The sequence below is a fragment of the Mustela putorius genome, unplaced genomic scaffold (assembly GCF_011764305.1).
Source record: "Mustela putorius furo isolate JIRA1106 unplaced genomic scaffold, ASM1176430v1.1 tig00003923_pilon_pilon_pilon, whole genome shotgun sequence".
NCBI classification, from domain to species: domain Eukaryota; kingdom Metazoa; phylum Chordata; class Mammalia; order Carnivora; family Mustelidae; genus Mustela; species Mustela putorius.
In genome coordinates this window covers 11,210,484-11,231,343 of record NW_025422068.1, presented here as the reverse complement: position 1 = coordinate 11,231,343, position 20,860 = coordinate 11,210,484, and the positions used below count along the sequence as shown (strand labels likewise).

Here is a 20,860-nt window from a genome sequence, read left to right as displayed (position 1 = left end):
TCCATAGGATTCTTTATCACTTTATTATGCCTCTTTCATTTCACTTTCATTCAATATTAACTTCACTTTCTATCTCCACTAGTATTTATGATAACCTCTGAAAAACCCTCCTCTTTGAGCAGAAGCCTGAAAATGGGTCAAAATTATACACATTGGTCCAGTTTAGGTACATCCACCAAATTCAGATTGGATTCCATATTGGAGAATATCTTCCCAGGTAAGTAGAGTAAGGTGATGAGGTTGATGGAGAATGATGCAGAGAAGGAGGGATGCTCTTGGTAGGACTGAATGATTCCCACAGTGGTGAGAACCAAGTTAGGATACTTCTGGTGGTGGAGAGTGAGGTTTCAAATTTTATCTGAAAAAAAACTCTTAAAAATTTTTTTTCATTATATATACAGCCACCCAGGAGAAAAATGTAGATTTAGGATGTGAAATGGTTCAAATTAGGAGAGTGTTTAATAGCCACAGCACACCAGAACCAAACAAACAGGGCACGAGCCCCAGACAGATACTCACGCACTGCTGGGGAGTAGCCTAGCCCTCAAGAGATACTGAGTGGGAGCTTTCTATCATCCATTACAAACAGCCCCATCACTGCAAGGGTACCTGAGTTTCAGAGGTAGTTCTTACCATACTACCAAGGGCTGTGGTTGGCTGTCTGTGTGTGTTCATTGGCATCCACAGCTAGTTTTCAAGTTCATTTGTAAGCTTGCATTTTTCACTTGCAGTTATTTCTACCCAGAACACAAATATTTAACTGCATTGAAGAAACTGCCCCTATTGCTGGACACCAAATCCATCCTTTATAGATATATTGGTGAGGTGGGCTTTCCAAACACTATTTCCCCAGACCATGTCCTTTAGAGCTTCATGCCTATTGATGATGCAGATGTTTATTATACTTCCCTAGAATAAATCAATATGTTGATTTTTTTACTCACCTTTTCCTTGTGGTGATAAAATGGGGAGAAATGTGGGGCTTGGTCTACACTGAGTTCATGCTCACAAAAATTCCTGATGCCTCAGAACTCTAGTCCAGTCCAAGGCTGATCCCTGCTACATGGCTCATGACATGGGCATGACATGAACTATACAGGATCCTGCATGGGAAATGTACTAATGAGTGTTTTTCATTCTGCTTCTTAGATCATGAAATCTATCCGGTACATTGTAACAAGAGTTCAAAGATGCTACCCATTGGAATAGATGCAGTAAATCAAAATGGAGGGTAGGGAAATCATTGGTAAATCTTTCCTCAGGTGTATGCATGTGTGCGTTTTACTGCTGGTGTCCATCAGAAGATGAAAGATCTGCTCACAGTTCCTTGTTCTCTTGTAAGCTCAACTGCCTTCTCTAGTTGAATCTGCTCCCTGGACTCTTTCCATAAAGGCCTAGGTTTCCTTATTCAGAGACCTCAAAGTCTGTTGGGGAAGAGGGGAGATCAGAAGTAAGGTCAGTAAGTTGGGAGCTGAGGGGTCACCTGCTCTCTGAGCTGATCTCTGAGGTCCTCTACTCAACTTCTGGGCCTGTAATCTGAGTCTCAATGTCCTACAGGCTCACACATGCCAAAAATTGCACACTGAAGATTCCTGGAAGACCCTGCAACCTCTCATGTAATTACCCTTGTTCCAGCCTGGCCTGGCAGTGTCACATGGGGAGAGTATGGTTTTAAAGGACCCCGAGAGGATCCCATGTGCAGGGTTGCCTAGCACGAGGATCAGGGCAGGGACCAGATGAGAAGGTAGTGGAGGATAGGGAGTTGTGGCTGGTGCTGCAGGGCCCCAGTTACCCCCTCCGGTAGGGCCCAGCATAGATGATCTGATGAGCAGACTTTGCAAAGTCCATGGCTGGGTCAGACATGGTCACAGAAATTGTCTGGAAAGCATAGGTTTGTGCTCACCTATCACACCAACATTGAGGGAGAGGTGTCATACTCTGTCCTAGGCCCTACTTGCTGGACTCTGGAGTAGCTTCCCCATTTCCACATTTCAGATAACAGATTTAGGAAGAAAACTTAACTAATTTGTCAACCAAGGAGTGAAGGATATGCAATGATGCTTTGTGCTTCATTCCTCTAACAGAAATATGTCCCATACCTGCTGGGCACTAAGGCCAGCAGAGAGAGAGTCTAGGGAATTATTTACTCTAAGTGCCAAGGCCTGTATATGTGTTTTTATTATACTTTCTGGGACCTTTTCACCTTTTGAAAAGACAGGATTTTTTTTTTTTCAATTGATCTAGCACATGGGAAGTCAAGGTGAGATGGGCACAGGTGGAGGTTGTGATGGGATTGGATAAACCTGGAAAAAGATTCAAGGGTTTTAGCCTAGATCCTGTGTTCTGACTGGCCTGGGCCCCACAGAACATCCAGACTTCTCCACCCCATACCAGGGGCAAACTTAAAGGCAACCAGAATACACAGCATGCTCAGGGGCAGAAGAAACCCCTTCATACAACCAAGTCAGTGAGCCTGGAACTCACCCAGGACTGTCTCCCTGGAGCCAGGGTGGCTGGTAAGACCTTCAGAAACCTCAATGTTCCCCCCTAAACAAGAACTTGGGCTATTGTTGGGAAAGGTCAAGAGAGGTCTTAAAGAAGGTTTTGAGTACAAAGGCAAGGGAGGTATTCTCATTCCAAAAGGAATCTTCATTTTTCAAAATTTTCCCTCAGCCTGAGCCGGCCCAGAGCTCCATCCTTCTGGCTTGTAGCTAGGTTGGCCCTTTTATGCTCTGAGGTTCACTGCACTGGTACCAAGGCAAACTTGGTCAAGAACAGCAATACCAGCAGAGTGCATTAGTGTGAGACTTGGAGTAAGCAGTTTAGGCAAGCAGTATGGGTGTGGTGCTGTTTAGTGAAGGTTGTTATTGTTGAGGGGTGGGGGAGGGAATGGAGTCAGCCCCTCCTTTGTCCACAGGGAGGAGTCTCTTTGCTTGCTGCTTGCAGGGAAACACTGCCAGAAGAGCTAATAATCTCCCTTCTGTGTGTCTCAGGAGTTTTTCAGATTGCTGTTTTCATGCTCTCTGTCTGTGGGTTGTTTGCCTTCTCTCCAGGAACAGCACTGTGTGCTCTGGACTCTAGCCCAGCCAAGGCTGCTGGCCTTTAAAACTCCAAACTTTAGGGACATTTTGTAGCTAGGAGCCTGTGCTGGTCCTCTGGGGAGGGTTTTGTCTCACTGGGACTGATGCAGGCAGGTTTGACTGAGATGGGCAGTCATACCAGAGTGCAGGGGCTTGGGACTTGGAGCAAGGTGACTAGGCAGCCAGGGACAGGGGGAATACCCCCTGAGCAGGTGGCTCTGTGCCTGTCCTGAGGGGTGAGCGAGGGAAATGGGTGGGGCCCATTCATATTTTTGTCCCCTGAGAGGCATCTCTGTGAACTCATTTCTCACAGATGGATGTACTCCAAGAAGAGTGAACGATCTCTCCCCTGTGTGCTTTTCTCCATGACCAGGGCTCCCTCCTCTCTCTGGCACCCATGATCCATTTCTCCTCCAAACCACATCTCCATGCTTCCTATCTTCCTCAATGTGGTCTCTTCTCTCTCTAGTTGTCGGCTGTGTTCTGTCAGTTTCAGGTCAATTTCTTGGGTGTTCAGAATGATTTGACAGTTATCCAGCTGTGTTTGAGGGAGGGGACCAACTTAGGGTCCTTCTATGATACCTCCATCTTAGCTCCTCCTCCTATAGTACTTACCTAACTGATAGCTGAAATCTTGTACTTTTTTGACCACTTCCTCCAATTCACCCTTCTCTCATCATCTGTCTCTGCCTCTCCACAAGCCTGATCTGATTTTCAATGAATTATTTCATTTCAGTTTTAGATCCACACATCAGTTAGATCATACAGTATTTGTCTTACTCTGCCTGATTTATTTTACTGGGCATAATGTTTTCAAGGTACATTCATGTCATCACAAATGATAGGCTTTCCTCGTTTTCTATCGTTGAATAATATGTTCAAAGTTTTGACAAACTATTGAACAGTTTTTCAGAGGCTTGCTGTTTCTTTTCTTTCTTTCTTTTTATTTTTTTGTAAGATTTTATTTTTAAGTAATCTCCACACCCAACATGGGGCTCAAACTCACAACCCCAAGATTAAGAGTCCCACTCTCTACTAACTGAGCCAGCCAGTTGCCCCAAGGATTGCTGTTTCTAATCTAAATACCTTTGCAGTGAGTTGGGAGTGGATATGATACCCTCGGTTTGATATAACAAATCTGATGATCCTCAGCCACCCTGTGCGCTTGGCCCTCCTAACTCTCCTGCTTTTCTTATTTCGACAGGTCACTCCACTGATCAGAGACATGACACAGCCCAATCAGTCCCTTCACACTCCATTGTCTATATCCTTCATCCCTGCACTGCAGTACAATACAGGATGGACAGTCTTACCTAAGGCAACTGCCACAAACATTGAGAAGGCACTGGTAGAAGCGAAGTTGCTGGGGGTGGTCAGGGAAACCCTGGAGATAGCATCTAGTGCCCCAGTGAGAATTGCTGTCACTGGGGACTCTGGCAATGGCATGCCTTCCTTCATCAATGCACTGAGGGGAATTGGGCATGAAGAGGAGGACTCAGCTCCCACTGGGGTGGCGGGGACCACCCAGATTCCCACTTGCTACTTTCCCCCCCACTTTCCCAATGTGGAGTTGTGGGACCTACCTGGACTAGGGGCAGCTACCCAAACTCTGGGGAACTATCTAGCAGAGATGCAGTTTAGTCTGTATGACCTCTTCATCATCATTGCGTCGGAACAGTTCAGCATGAATCTCATGAAGCTTGCCAAAGCCATCCAGGGACAGGGACAGAAGTCCTACATTGTCTGGACCAAGCTGGACAGGGACATCAGCACACGTACCCTCTCAGAGGAATGACTCCTGCAGAATATCCGAGAGAATATTTGGGAAACCCTCCAAAAGGAGGGAGTGCACAAACCCATCATATTCCTGGTCTCCATCTTTGACCCTTTATTGAATGACTTCTCAGAGCTTAGGTATACCTTGCACAGGGACATCTCTGATATCAGGTACCATTGTCCTCTAGAGAAACTGTCTGACACCTGTGAGAAGGTCATTAATGACAAGGTGACCTCTTTGCAGGGGCAAATAGCTTCAAATTCTTTCCAGGACGTCCTTGACATCCAGAATACAGATGATCTGGCAAAGTGTCTGATGGCCTACCACTTGTTTTTTGGTGTAGATGATGAGTCTCTCCAGCAGATGGCCCAGAGTATGGGGAAATCTATGGAGGAGTACAGGGCTATTATGAAGTCTCAGGATCTGCACACTGTCCTCACTGGGGACAGGATATTATCTTTCATGAATTGTAATACAGCCTCTTACTTATATTCAATTCTGAGACACATCCCATTCTTAGGTGATAATGTTCTCAACTACCTGAGAGTGTGGAAACACAGACACTCACTTGAAATAGTTGCCAAGGACACCAGGACCATCATGAAGAAAATACTCACAGACTCCATCATCTGAAGAGCTGTGGTTTCTTCTGGAGGGAAGTCAGGACATCTGGGGTCCTCTTTTCACACTGTAACCTTCCTGAATTTTAAATCAAGCTCAATATTTCCACTTTCATTGGCTGTAAGTTCTTCAAAGCAATGGACTGATTTTCTCATTTTGAATCCCTGTTGGGAAACTCTAAAATTTGTTCTACTTCTTATCACTTACTAAATGAGTCTGGATCCAAAAGTGAATGAAAAGATTGGCTCTGTAACATACAGTCTCATTCTGATATCTCCTTATCACTTAACATTAACATCCATTCTCCAGACCCTCTTGGTTTCTCATGTTCCTTCACTTCTCACCTCTGGACTCATAGAGGCATACAGATGCAGAGGGGAGAACATCCTTTGGGATGTTCCCTTTGAGGAAATATGATGGAGAATGTATGTTTAGCTATTCTTTGAAAGTTTCCAAGACCATTCTGGTATTCTGCAAAGCTCTGCCCTTACACCTCCCCTCACTGATTGCACAAAAACATTTATATAGGGGAAAAAAAGGGATACAGGAAATGGACACAAGGGCCATTGTTACTGGGAATAGAAAGCTGTTGAATGTATATGCAAATCTGACTATTTAAGTAGTGACACTGACTGCCCAGAGTTCATGCTCTTCACGTGCACAGCTCATGCTGGGCCTGTCATAGGAAATAGTACCTGTTAGATTATGTTTCCTTTAGAGAAGTGTTTGTTTACTTAAAGTTACCTTCTATGTTGTGTTCTTTGCCAAAGTTATCTCCTATGTCTGTCAAAGGAATCTTAATCTGATTGTCAACATTGAGGAAACTAAACCGGTGCCTATGACGTCACTGTCTATGCAGTTAACCCAACATGTATAGACTCTATGGAAATTCTCCTAATTGGAAACCATTTTAGACCCTGGTTCTAGATTTTTCCCTTTACTGTGTGTGTGTGTGTGTGTGTGTGTGTGTATAACAAAAATTGTTTTTTATAACAGCTTTTTTTCTTTTCTTTTTTTTTTTTTAAATTCATAGAAATTTAATAGATATATTATCAGTATTGGAAAATTAAGTATTTTTAATCCTTACATAACTTTCTTTTTTTTTTTTTAATTTTTTATTTTTTATAAACATATATTTTTATCCCCAGGGGTACAGGTCTGTGAATCACCAGGTTTACACACTTCACAGCACTCAATCCCATTTACAATTGCATCCAAAACCATAAGATACCTAGGAATAAACCTAACCAAAGAGACACAGAATCTATACTCAGAAAACTATAAAGTACTCATGAAAGAAATTGAGGAAGACACAAAGAAATGGAAAAATGTTCCATGCTCCTGGATTGGAAGAATAAATATTGTGAAAATGTCTATGCTACCTAAAGCAATCTACACATTTAATGCAATTCCTATCAAAGTACCATCCATCTTTTTCAAAGAAATGGAACAAATAATTCTAAAATTTATATGGAACCAGAAAAGACCTCGAATAGCCAAAGGGATATTGAAAAAGAAAGCCAACGTTGGTGGTATAACAGCTTTTTTTCAATGATGTTTGAAACCTCACTCTCCATACCAAAAGTAACATAATCTGGGTCTCACCACTGTGGGAGTCATTCATTCCTCACAAGAGCAACCGTCCTTCCTAGCAACATTCTCCATCAACCACATGACCTTACTCTATTTACCTGGGAAGATCACACCCAGTATGGAACCCAATCTAAATTTGTTGGACATAATCTGAATTGGACCAATGTGTAAAATTTTAGCCACCAAATCTTTGTAACTGAAGGTATAAGATAATTAAACAAATCTGGGGGCAAAGTAAGAAGGGGATGAGGAAGTGGCACAGTATGGTTTTATCATAATAATACTATGCCATTCCCTTAACCTCAGATGATTCTGCATAGTAATGATGACATTACTCCAGAAAATCCTTTTTTCCCTGAAAGGGTCCCATGCAACTCTTCTAATTCTTACTCTCAGTTGGACTAGTTGCACTCCCAGCCTGGAGCACAGGCCTTGCTCACATCCATCCATTACATTGGTGGTGCTTGTGCTTCTTGGATTCCCTGGTTCATTCACATTAGGTCCATTCTCAAACAAAGTGAGAAAAAAAAGTTCCCTGGGAGGTACTTTCTGAGTCTTTGCTATTCAATTTAAGGACTTCGTTAATTGGTCACTTTTAATGAATAGTTTGAGTATAGGAAACAACATCATTTTCTCTTAGAACTCTGAAGATCTATCTCCTCCTAGCATGCCATGTTGCCAGTATAAAGACCAATGCCAATTCCATTCCATTCCTTGAATGGTCACCTGGTTGTCTTAATCCCTGGGGACTATGTCAGAAGTGTTGCCAGGGGACTAGTGACCTGGAGGACCTCCATCAACACTCAGCATTCAGAAGGCTTCTTAAGTGACAGCTGATGTGAAGACATGGATGAAATGGAAACACATATTACCAAGTGAGAGAAATCAATTTGGAAAGGCTAAATACTGCATGATTCCAAGTGTGTAACATTCCAAGAAAGGCAAAACTGTAGAAATGAGAAAAAGACCAGTGGTTCTCAAGGGTTCAGGGCAGGAAGGGACAAGCCGGTGGAGCACAGAGGCCATTTAGAGCAGTGAAACCACTCTGTGTGATATGATAATGGTGGATAAATTATATTTTTGTCAAATCTCATAGAATATACAACGCCAAGAGGGAACCCAATGTAAACTATGGACATGGAGGGAGAAAAATGGGTCAGCTTGGGTTCATGAATTGTAGGATGGTGTGAGATGTTGATAGTGGACAGGCTATACTTGTGTGAGGGCAGGGAGTTCATGGGAATCCTATGCACATTCTGCTCAATTTTGCTGTGACACTAAAGCTGCTTTAAAATAGAGTCTAGTGAAAAAGATAATGCTGCTGACATCGTTCTTCCCCTTTAGCATTGTTCCTTATTATGTGTTCTAAGCTCAATCATGTTCAGCAACTAGCTACAGTAGGATATATATGATACAATACAGATATATACACAGAATAAAGTGAGATATAAAGATGAATACCTGTTAACTCAACTCCCAAATTAAGAACTGGAATGTTACTTAAATCATTGGATATTCCCACAAGCATCACTCCATATTGCGTCTCTCTGCATCTATTCTCAGATGTACAGATCCTTTGAATTTGGACTTTAATATATGTGTGTGTGTGTGTGTGTGTGTGTGTGTGTGTTTGTGTTTACTTTCTTTAGTTATTTCCATAGATGTGTGTTTCCTCAGACATTATATCATTTAGTTTTGCTTGTTTGGATGCTTTAGAAAAATTGAATTAGTTTGTGTTCCATCCTCTGTAAAGCGGCTTCTCATTTACATTGTTTCTCTTGCATGTGTTCTCCATTTTGCCAAGATAGCGCATAATCTATTCACTGTCAGTGGAAATTTGAGTTTGGGGTTCTTTACAGTTGTTTCTATCTCTTCAACACTGTCCTTCTAAAAACATCCTACACATGTTTCTGGTACACCTATGGCAAACTTTCTCTAGAACTAGCTGTGGAATTGCTGTGTCATAATATACAGATACACATTGTGTGAAAGGAATACGATATATTGCTTACAAAACACCCTCAAATCTCCCATCTCTCAGATATTTTCTGTATTTCTATCTCTACTGGCCAGTTGAGGAGGCTCCTAACCTTACAACTCAGATATAGACTATACCTGTAACTTGGTGCCTGTGACCACCCCCTTGTCTCTAGGAGATTAATGGTGTCTAACCATATTTGCATCTGAAGCAGTTTTCCTGAGTCATGTCCTTTAAGCTCTGCAGGATCTGCTGGCTCACTCTCATGGGTCCTCCTCTGATGGACTTCCCCAGGGATGCTGGGGTTCTCAGACATGCACACAACATTCTGTAATCCAACTCTAACACTACACAAAGACTACTGTTACTAAACATATCTTTAGGCTTAGGGCTCATTCTGGAGTGAAGTGTATACCCACAAGTTCCTGTGTTGAAGCTGTAAAGCTGTAGGAGGCTCATTAAGGAGATAATGAAGGTTAACTGAGCTCAGATGGGTGGGGCTGTGACTCATGGGGCTGGTTTTAGAAGGAGGAGAAGAGACACCAAGGATGCACACACAGAGAAAGGCCATAAAGGACACAGGAGAATTGGGCCATCTGCAAGCCAAGGACAGAAGCTTCAGAAGAAGCAAAACCAAAGGCACCTTGATCTAAGATGTACAGCCTTCAGAATAGTGAGGGAATAAATTTCTGTTATTTAAGCCTCCCAGCCCATGGTATTTTGTTATGGCAACTCTAGCAAACCAACTTCCTGGAAATTTCCAGGAATACAGTCTGATCCCCAATAGATTTTTATTCTAATTCATGCCTCAGTTGCTCTCCATTGGATTGGAAGTATGTTTTTAGTTAGGGTTGAGGAAGACTCCAGGGATTTAACTCCCAATTTTATTTATTTATTTATTTATTTATGTCACTGAAGCCTTGAAAACTCTCCTTCTCTTCCAGCTAGCACCATGATCAACTCTGGGGAGCTGCTCACGTAGATGCATTAGCCCAAGAGGCACCTGGGTAGCTTCCACCCAGCCTCCCACAGAGGCTCTACCATCCTTCCTTCACCATCACTATGCAACACTGGTTTAGGTTTCAACGTGTGACAGCCAGAGTGGCCCACTGAGACCCTGAGTGTGCTCTGAGCTCTGAGGTCACAGGGCTGGATTCAGGTCCCAGACCTTTCTCTGGGAGTATAGTGAATGAAGACTCTCCTGACAATGGTTCCTCTCACTGGATGTGACCAGAGATATTTTGTGGTTCAAGAACTATGAAAGATGCTTTTTGCCTTTTACTTTCTACCAACTTGAGAAATCAAAAAGGAAATTAACCAAAAAGCATGACATCACTTCATATTGAGTGCCATTTTTAAATTTAAACATACAGTGAACTCCTATGAAGTCAGTGACAGGAAAACGAGTGTGTTGAAAAGGAACATAAATGACTCAAAAAGCCCACAAAAGCAAATATTGGTGTTTTGCTTCTTCTCTCAGTATTGGAGACAAGAAACTCAGGTTGTCTGGTTGTAAGATGGGTGTTCCTGGCTGATGAAATAGAAATGTTTCCTATTCTCACTAAGGTCTGGGTGGAACTCCCTTTACGATCACCACATTCACCTTCATTTCATAAACCAGCAGGTGACTGTGACTCTCAGCACCCCCATTATTAGGGAAGGTGGTGGCTGGGGAAAGCTTTCTTGCCCTCAGTATTTTCAGAGGCTTGGGGGAAGAAGCAGATAATGGAATGTAGGAGAAAACATTTAGAAAGAGACCACCCAAAGCAAATTCTGCTGTGTAGGGGAGGATCTTGTCGCTCAGGTAAAGACTGTCCTGGCACAAATAGGAGATGCAGTGTAGGGAATATGGCCAATGAGATTGTAGTAGTAGTGTATGGTGACAGCTGGTAGCTACACTTGTGATGAGCACAGCAGAGCCTACAGAGTTGTGGATTTATTTGTTGTATACCTGAAACTAATGCAACATTCTGTTTCAACAATACTTCAAGGAAAGAAACGAGTTTCCCAGGAGTTCTAATTAAAGAAATCCCTCATTAAGATAATGGGGGTTAGGCTGGCTGTGGAGGAGAGATGGGAGTTCAGATGTAACTTATCTCCTTTTGTGTTGTCCCAAAGAGCAAATCTACCAATCAGTGCAGGACCTAGAGACCACTTGGAAATCTCACAGCAGCTGACTCTTACTCTCTTCCCTCTAGCCTCAGACTCTGGCCCACCTCCTCCATGGACCATGCCCGTCATGACATCACCCTGGACCTCATTCTTCATGCATAAAATATGGAATTGGAGGATAGTAGTATTCAAGGACTCCTCCTGCGTCGGTGTGCTTTGGTTCTGTGACTCCTGGAAGCAAAAGAGGACAGTTTCCCTGCCCACCTAGCTATAGACTTGCACACCTGATGACAGCATGTTGGACTCAGTCAAGGGCTTCAGCTGCCCTTTAGGGCCTGAGACTTCATGGTTGTTCCATACAGATCCCCAAGAACTGATGTGAGATCAGTCACAGGAAGAACAGCCTCCTTCTTGAGGTCATGTCTAAGGGGGAAGGGAGTGATGACAACTGCCCTCCTTCTGTTATAAGCCACACCAACACTCACAGTTCCTTTCCTCCTTACTCAGTTCACTTCAGAAATCCTTGTATGCCTGTATAGGTGGTTTGCTAGGTAGTTTCACACTTGCAAATGGGTTCACCTTGGCCTGATCACCAGCCAGCTGCACTAGTGTTTTAGTCAGAATTATTTCTGCTGCAAGAGCTTTGTCTGCTCAGGCTGCCATAGCAAAGTCCCACAGTCTGGGTGGCTTAAACAACAGAAATTGGTTTTCTCATAGCTCTGGGGCTAGAAGTCCTAGATCAAGGTGTTTTCAGAGTTGGTTTCTTCTGAGGCCTCTCTCCTTGGTTTGCAGAGTGCCAGCTTCTCCTTCTCCCTGTGTCCACATGGTCTTTCCTGTGTGCCTGTTTGACTGCATCCAACTTTCCTCTGCTTACAAGAAGTCATATTGGATTCAGGACCATCCTGAATATCTCATTTTAACTTCACTGCCTCTTTGAAGAACTTGTCTCCACATACATTTACTTCAAAGGCATTGGGGGTTTGGACTTCATCACAGAATGGGATGGAAGTGGGGGGGACACAATTCAGCCCAGTAGTGGCTTCAAGCACCTCCACCAGCCTGGGGCACAGAAGAACAAATGTGGTTGCCTTGTTGTCACATCAGGGTTTTGTTTTCTCAGGTCAACTAAATCCCTTTTCACTCACTCACCTGCTTCCTGGCTTCCCTCATTGTCTTTTTGTTGTCTTCTCCCCTGGAGAGAGAGAGAGAGTGTGTGTGTGTGTGTTGTGACTATTTACATAGGATAGGTTTCTATATATATATAGGAAAGGACAGTCAAGGATCACAGCCTCTGGCATGAGCCCCTAACAGTGATGGCAGCACTTAGATGGGAAGGCGATGGCAACTCAAAGGTATCAGAGGGAAATGAGGGAGCAGGGGGAAAATCGACCTTTCATTAGTGTCAGAGAGATAAGAAACTACTACACTATACCTACACCTAAATGATTTTCTGGCACATAGTAGCCTGTCAGTCAATGCTAGCTGGTTGAAAACTGAATGCATAAAGATCAGAGGCCATACACAGGGAACAGTCAGAGAACAACAACAACAAAATCTCTCGGAAATAAGAAGTTTGAGAACTAGGTGGAAACGAACTACACAAGGCTTGGAAAATCAGGAAATCATCCAGAAGTAAAAAATAAATTTTTAAAATGCTGGCATTTGAGCCTTGAAAGATGACAGAGTGTAGGAAGACTCTGGGCTTGTCTGTTCCCAGGAACACAAGTAGATAACTATCAATTCTTCCTAAATACTCCAGAAATCAGTCTGAAGACTGACAGAACAAACTTCACAACATAGAGAGGAGACTACCTCAAACATGCAGGGAAGGAGAGTCTGCAGACAACTGGCCTGAAGGATTGTACAGCCAGAGCATAACAGCAGAGCGCACTTAATGCAAACCAGAGTCATTCTTGGGAGCACAAAGCCCCAGACATTACATAACCTGTTCTTCATAAAGCCATTACTTTCAGGAATAAGAAACATAACTGGCTTTTTTAACACACAAAAAAAAGAAGGTAGAGGGTTAGAAAAGATGTCAAGGTGGAGGAATTTATCCTAAATGAAAGAACAAGATAAGACCATAGCAGACATCTAAGCAAAACAGATAGAAATAACATGATGGATAGAGAATATAAACTGATAAGCAGGGGTGCCTGGGTGTCTCAGTGGGTTAAAGCCTCTGCCTTTGGCTCAGGTCATGATCTTGGGGTCCTGGGATCGAGCCCCACATCAGGCTATTTGCTCAGCGGGGAGCCTGCTTCCCCCTCCCCCTCTACCTGCCTCTCTGTCTACTTGTGATCTCTCTGTCAAATAAACAAATAAAATCTTTTAAAAAACCTTATAATCATCAGCTTGAGAAGATAATTGAAGACATCATCCTTATCACAGATATAAAATATTTTTAAAAGATCCAATCAGAAATGAAGCATGCTATAAATGAGATTGTAAACAGGCATTAATGCAATGAACAAAAGGCTGGAAGAAACAGAGGAATGAATAAGTAATACAGAGAACAAAATAGTAAAAAATAATGAAGCTGAGCAAGGGAAAAAGAAGAATTATGAAACTTAAGAATAGACTTAGGGAACTCTGTGACTCCTTCAATTATAATAACATTCATATTATAGGGGTCCCAGAAATAGAAGAGAGAAAAGGGGACAAAAAATTTATATGAGGAAATAATGGCTGAAAATGTCCCTAATCTGGGGAAGGAGACAGACACCCAGATCCAGGAGGCACAGAGAACTCCCATCAAAATCAACAGAAGCAGGCCAACACCAAGACAGAGTAAAATAAAATTTGTAAAATATAGAGATAAAGAAAAAAGAAATCCTAAAGGCAGCAAGACCAAAAAAAAAAAAAAAATCCTTACTTACAATGGAAGATAGACAAGACCAGCTGCAGATCTCTCAAGAGAAACTCATCAAGCCAGATGAGAGTGGCATGCCATATTCAACGTGCTGAGTGGGAAAAATTTGCCACCAACAATATTCTATCCAGCAAGGCTATCATTCAGGATAGAAGGAGAAATAAAGCATTTCCCAGAGAAACGAAACTTAAAGGAGTTTGTGACCAGTGAACCAGCCCTGCAAGAAATATTAAAGGGTATTCTTCAAATGGGAAAGAAGGACCAAAAGTGACAAAGACCATAAAGGACCAGAGAAAATCTCTGAAATGACCAGAGAAAATGACAAAACAAGTAATAGAGCTTAAAATATGTATAAAAATAATTACTTTCAATGTAAATGGACTACATGTTCCAATCAAAAGCAACAGGTTTTCAGAATGGATTTAAAAAAAAAAACTATATTAAGCCTACAAGAGACTCATTTTAGACCTGGACACCTCCATATTGAAAACGGAAGGGATGGACAAGGGACATACAAATCAAAACTACAATGAGTTATCACCTCACTCCTGTCAGAATGGCTAAAATCAAGAACAGAAGAAACGATAGGTGTTGGTGGGGCCATGGAAAAAAGGGAACCCTCTTACACCATTGATGAGAATGCAAACTGGTGCAGCCACTCTGGACAGCAGTATGGAGTTTCCTCAAAAAATTAAAAATAGAACTACCCTACAACCTAGTGATTGCACTACTAGGTATTTACCCAAAGGATACAAACATACTGATTCAAAGGGGCACATGCACCCCAATGTTTATAGCAACATTATCAACAATAGCCACATTATGGCAAGAGCCCACATGTCCACATGAATGGATAAAGAAGAGTAGTATATATAGATATACAATGGAATATTACTCAACCATGAAAAGAATGAAATCCTGCCATTTGCAATAATGTGGATGGAGCTAGAGAGTATTATGTTAATGAACAAAATCAGTCAAAGGAAGACAAATACCATATGATTTCACTCATATATGGAACTTAAGAAATAAAACAAACGATCATAGGGGGAAAAAAGAGAAGCAGAAGGAGAAAAAGACTCTTAACTATGGAGAACAAATGGGTGGTCACTGGAAGGGAGGAGGGGAGGACAGTGGATGAAAAAGTTGATGGGGATTAAAGAGTACTTATTTATTCACTTATTGTAGTGAACATAGAGAAGTGGTCAGAAGTGTTGAATCACCATTGTATACCAAAACTAATATAACACTGTATGTTAATTACAGTGGGGTTTTAAAAATAGTAAATAAGTAAGTAAATAAATAAATAAAATCTTGAAATAAATTGTTTTAAGGAAGGGAAAAATGAAGGGGGGAGAATCAGAAGGGGAGACAAATCATGAGAGACGGTGGATTCTGAGAAACAAACTGAGGGTTTAGAGGGTAGGGGGTGGGGGATGTGTTGGACTGGTGATGGGTATTAAGGAGGGCACATATCCATGGAGCACTGGGTGTTATATGTAAACAATAAATCTTGGAACACTACATCAAAAACCAATTATGTACTGTGTGGTGACTAATATAATAAATGGAGGAGGAGGAGAAGGAGGGGGAGGGGAGGAGAAAAGTAGAAGAAGAAGGGAAGGGGGGAGTGGGGGGTGGAGAAGAAGAAGAGATAAGTTGTTTTCTTATACCAACAAAGTTTAGATTTGCTTTGTATTTTATTAAATGTTAGATCATCTTGTTTAATTACACAGTTACCAAGCTTTGTAAAACATTTGCATGCATTTTCAATGTAAAATAAGTTGCATTAAGGAAAAACTAGCCTTTACACTGCCTCTCCACCCATCACTTCCCCAATACACAATTGAATTTTATTACTGAAGTTGTTTCATATTTAATTGAAGAATATGTGCAAATATGTAATTCATATTTTACACTATCTTAGATCATCACTAACATACTGTACATATAATTCTCCATCTTACTTTTTGCATTGAACAATATATCTTGGAGATGAGAACACAGCAATATAGAGGATATTACTGACTCCTTTGTATAGTTGTCAAATCATCTATCTATTTTGTAGCTATAATGTTTCCTATTGAAGAACATTTAAATTTTGTCTTTTACCATTTCAAATAGTGCTGTAACTAATAACTTTTAACATATGTCTTTTTGTAATTTTTCCAGATTTATTATTCCTTTCCCCCTCATCTTTATTTAGGTAAATTGGCAAACAAAATCATTTTAAGTGTACAATGTGATGATTTGATATATATGTACATGTAGTGAAATGATTAACATAATCAAGTAAATTAATATAATTAATACATCCATCACCTCACATATATACTGTGTGTATGTGTGTAAAAATGCTTAGGATCTACTTTCTTAGCAAATTTCAAGTATTATTATTATTGTCGTAGAATATAAAAGACTGTTACAAACCATAGTCACCATGCTATACATTCAACTTATAACTAGAGTATCAAAAGCTGTACACATTTCTCCCCCACTTTCCATCCCCTGTTAATCACCAATCTACTCCCAGTTTTTACGGCCCAGATTCTTCAAAGTGGGATCACTGGGGCAAAGTGTAAAGGCGTGTTTTCCTAGGGATGGCCTAATCTGTACACACTGTGTACGAATGAACATTGTATGACAGACTATTTTTATAGTTTCATCCACACAATGTCAAACTTGCAATCCACCCAATCTAATAGCAGATAAATGATATCTTATTGTAGGTGCCATTTATAATTTGTAGTTCCCTCCTTAGACAAGAGATTGGATATGTTTAAGGACCTTTTGTATTTTTCTTTTTTTAATTTCCACTTAGATTCATGACAATCCTCTTGTCTCTTATTTCCTAACCTCCATTCTCAGGCACAAAATATACTGCCAGCCACCAAAAGGTGTCTAGACCTACAGTTTGCAAACCCTTGGACTATTTTTCCATCTTACACATTTCTTCCTCTCACAGTGTGCCTTAGATAGATTTTTTTTCCTTAGCTAATGTTTCTCTTCCATTTCCTGTGACACATGTTCAGTTCACTGTATTAATATTTATTCAATATGATAATCCTAGAAAGGACAAGTAGGATATCAGTCAACATTAACTGAGCAGAATTTCTGCCTTCACAACAGAATAATAGGAATGCCAAAAATAGACTATGTATGCAATCATTTAAAAAATAATTTCTGAAGATCTGTGTGAACAGCCTTTTCTTACTACTCTGTCAGTAGAAAGACCAGTGCTGGGTATGTAGTAACCACCGCACAAAGAGATATTCTCTCTGCTAAGCAGAAAATTCTAGACTCCTGTCCTTCATTTTCCCAGGAAAGGTCATATGAAAAGAATCTTTAGAGCTGATTGTTCTCACTGTCAAATAACGGTCATTAAGTTCATGGTTTATTCCAGAGTGAATTATGGATGTGTCTGTGAAACACCTTGAGGGGAGTGGGTCAGGATTGCTTCAGGGAAGTCCTAAGTCATCCTTCCAGGTCCCCGTGCCATGCCAATATGGAGAATAATTCAGGATCTGGCTGCTCATTTTCCCCACTTTCATTCCTGACATCCTGAGGTAGATAGGATTGCCCAGAGTCAACAGGGTCCTTAAAAATAACTTGTTTTTTAAGAACTTTTGCATCACTCACCATGGTCTCAAGGAAATAATTTTGCAAGTAGAATATCTTCCTAAAGTAAATACCACTGGCAATGGGTCCTCCAGTAACAGCGCAGAATTTTTCCACATATCTCAACAGTTTTTCTCCTAATAACTCATCACCCTTCTCAGCTGATAGCAAATGGGGAGAGGTGAGGTTTGCCTTGGTTTCTCCGGTGACACATGCAAGTCCTTGGCTATGGTTTCCAGGGATGAGTCATCCAGCCCAAAGTAAGACCTGTAGAGGGTTAAAGTCTCCTCCAGCTTCTCCACATCATTATCACTGATAAAACCCAGGAAAGGGATGGTGGCTGATGCTCCAGCCATCAGGGCCTCCAGCCAGACCTTCTGTTTCAGGGAATCCCTCTTAGGGTCAATGGCGGCCTCCATAACATTTGGCAGGTATTGCATGAAGATGTGGTGCTTGTGGGCTGGGAGCGCCCTCAGAAAGGTGGTCTCCAGGTGTGGGAAGTCATAATAAGACAAATCAAAGCTGGGGATTAAGAAGACCTGAGTGCCACCCATATTAGAATTCTCCAACTGAGCCACACAGTCACTGCGGATCCTTTGTAAGATTTCATCTTTATTGAATGTGCTGGGTTTACTTATTTTTGCACTATGTAAATCGCTGTCCACTTTAGTTTGAACAAAGTAGAAATTCTTCATTCTTCTAATTGCTTCCGCCAAATGAGCATCATTAATTTTGAAGCATGTAGAAGAGATGATAATAAAGAAGTCATACCCACCAAATTTCATCTTCTCCAGATACTTCTGTGGCTGAAAGGTAGTGGTCATCATACCAGGCAGATCCCAAAATGTCACATTGGGAAGTTTCGGGTTTTTGTATGCTCTTCTCTCCAAGGTTGTCTCCACTGCCCCGGTGGGGGCAGCCCCTTCTTCATCATGCCTCACCCTCCGCAGGGCATTTATGAAACTAGACTTCCCTGTTCCAGGCTCCCCGGTCACAACAATGTTTAGAGGGGCAATGTCGATATCTCTCAATGCATCACTAATTACAGAAGCCACTCTGGGAATGTCCTCCGCCTTCAGGCGTGTTTCAATCAATGCGATGGTTTCCTGAAAGAGGATTTTGCTTTCTGGCTTGAAGTTCTTAAAAAGCTTGTCAAAGCTGGAGGCCAAATCACTACTCTTTGTATAAGAGGATGTGGAAGAGAGGGACTGACCCATGGCTGGAGCAGTAGAAGGCACTATGGGGAGGAGAAAAAAAGGGAAGGAAAAAGTTAATAAAGCAAGAAATGGCATGGGCTGTGCTGTTAGGGACAGGTATAATGGCAGTCCTGGCCACAACATTGTACCCAGGAGCGCTTCTCTTTATGTCCAGTCATTGCTTTTGTTCAGGCTCTTCCCTTATCTTGGAAAGCCCTTCTTATATAAGACACTCTTCATTCTTCCAGACTAATTTTACAGCCTGATTCTTCAATCCAAACTTTTCCAGAAGCCCACATCATTCTTATTTATCTTGCTTTAGTTTACTTTGTTTGTAATGTTATTAAAATATTACTTTTTCATTGCAGTGAATCTAAGCACCAGCAGTTATCTCAACACCCCTTCCCACTGTGATGTAAGACCCTCCAGAAAACCCACTTCTGATAACCTCCTACAACACCATGTCACAGAACTTGGTTCTCACATGAGGCACCTAAGTAAGGATGACTGGCTCCTTTCTTTCTCAGAAAAGATACTGTATATCTTCATTAGGAGAAACTTTCAATGATTGCAAATATGTTTTTTATCTAGTTTTCTTTTGTGTGTGTTTTTTATCTAGTTTTTATCTAGTTTTTTCTTTTATCTAGAAAGTGTGCTGGCTTGTGAAAGTTTTGAAAGGACTCTTTGTATTTCATGGAAAAGCAACAGCAGGTGGCATGGGTTCCCATGTTATAAAAAGTATGTTGGACTATCCACTTGCTATGACCCACCCCAACTGTTCCAAGACCCCACCCAACACCTCCTTCATACCTGTGCATAAAAGTGGACAGAAATCACGCAGGGGAGATAGTCTTCCTGGAGGACTGACTGATGTATAGAGTGCCAATGATGTAAAAGATCATGTGAACAAAGACTGAAGCAGGGACTTCTGTCACTTTCTCTGATATCAATGAAACTGAGCTTGTTCTTGAATCCCTGAACCTATCTGATCACTGGAAGCTTATATCTTGAGAGGGGGGCACCAGAAGAATCATATACCCAGCACTAAAGGTAATGTGAAAGATTTGTATACTGCCCCCTGCAGAGTTTTTAGACCAGGAAGCAAGTCACTTCAAGTCACCACTGATGTCTGAGCAGCACGCAGGCTGGAGAGGTGTGCTTTGGATAAAATGAGGGATCAGACGTCCTTTGGGGGCTTTTGGCTAGCCATTGCTGCAGCCCAGGAGACGATGGCAAAAGACATTTTTGGAAGAAATTATTCAGACCAAGTGCACATTGTCTGGACTTGCACACATATGAATGCAGCATGCATTTCTCCTTAGAAGAGAAAACCGGGGGGAGCGTGTCTAGCTTGTCAAGGGTGAAAGAGACAACTATTAAACAAACAGGAATCATGGTGCCAGCACATCCGACTACCCAGCAGGAATATTCTTCACATACAGAAAAAAGGAAATCCTGAGCATCTGGCATGTGCAGGGACAACCTCTTGCTGTGTGGAGAGAAAAGCATCCCACCACCCCTCTGGGGAGCAAGCCTCTCACAAAGCAGATTGAAGGAGACTAAGTATGGAAGTGGCATATACAAGCTTGGCCTCAAGGGCGAGCCAACAAGGTGAGACTACAACTCCTTCTGCTATAGTCTCCTGCCTGTGCATTCTCAGAGGATGGGGAAGAAAAACAAAAAGACTCCTTGAAACAACTTGTTTCATGAGCCGGTCCACTTTCTACATAAAAGAATGCATTGGAGGGTGAGGAAATACACCTGAGACAGGTCCTAAGGAGTGGAACAAATAAAGGGAAATAAAGGGAACCAAATGACAGAGTTAGAGGGTAAGCAGACGTGGAAAGCGAAATTCTGTGCACTGAGCATATTTCAACTCCACAAAAGCCATGCCCTATTCTTCTATAGGTTCTATACCTCACCTGATGTTGTATGTAAAGCTCTGTTACTTAGTATTTTCTGCTGCAACAGCAGTGCAGGGGGGGGGGGGCAGGGGCAGAGTACCTTACGATA

The 20,860-nt window shown here is 41.8% G+C and overlaps 2 protein-coding genes across 2 annotated transcripts; one reads left to right on the top strand and one right to left on the bottom strand.

Moving 5' to 3' along the window:
* The first annotated feature begins 4,287 nt into the window (after positions 1–4,287).
* Positions 4,288–5,525, top strand: LOC101673202 (immunity-related GTPase family M protein-like). Its single transcript, XM_013059668.1, is given in 1 exon segment — positions 4,288–5,525. A coding segment is annotated over 1 exon segment (1,185 nt). The 5' UTR covers positions 4,288–4,305; the 3' UTR covers positions 5,491–5,525.
* An 11,745-nt stretch (positions 5,526–17,270) lies between these two features.
* On the bottom strand, positions 17,271–18,872 carry LOC101678174 (T-cell-specific guanine nucleotide triphosphate-binding protein 2-like). Its single transcript, XM_013059667.2, is given in 2 exon segments — positions 17,271–17,848; positions 17,851–18,872. Coding segments are annotated over 2 exon segments (1,359 nt in total). The 5' UTR covers positions 18,869–18,872; the 3' UTR covers positions 17,271–17,507.
* Between the last annotated feature and the right edge of the window lie 1,988 nt (positions 18,873–20,860).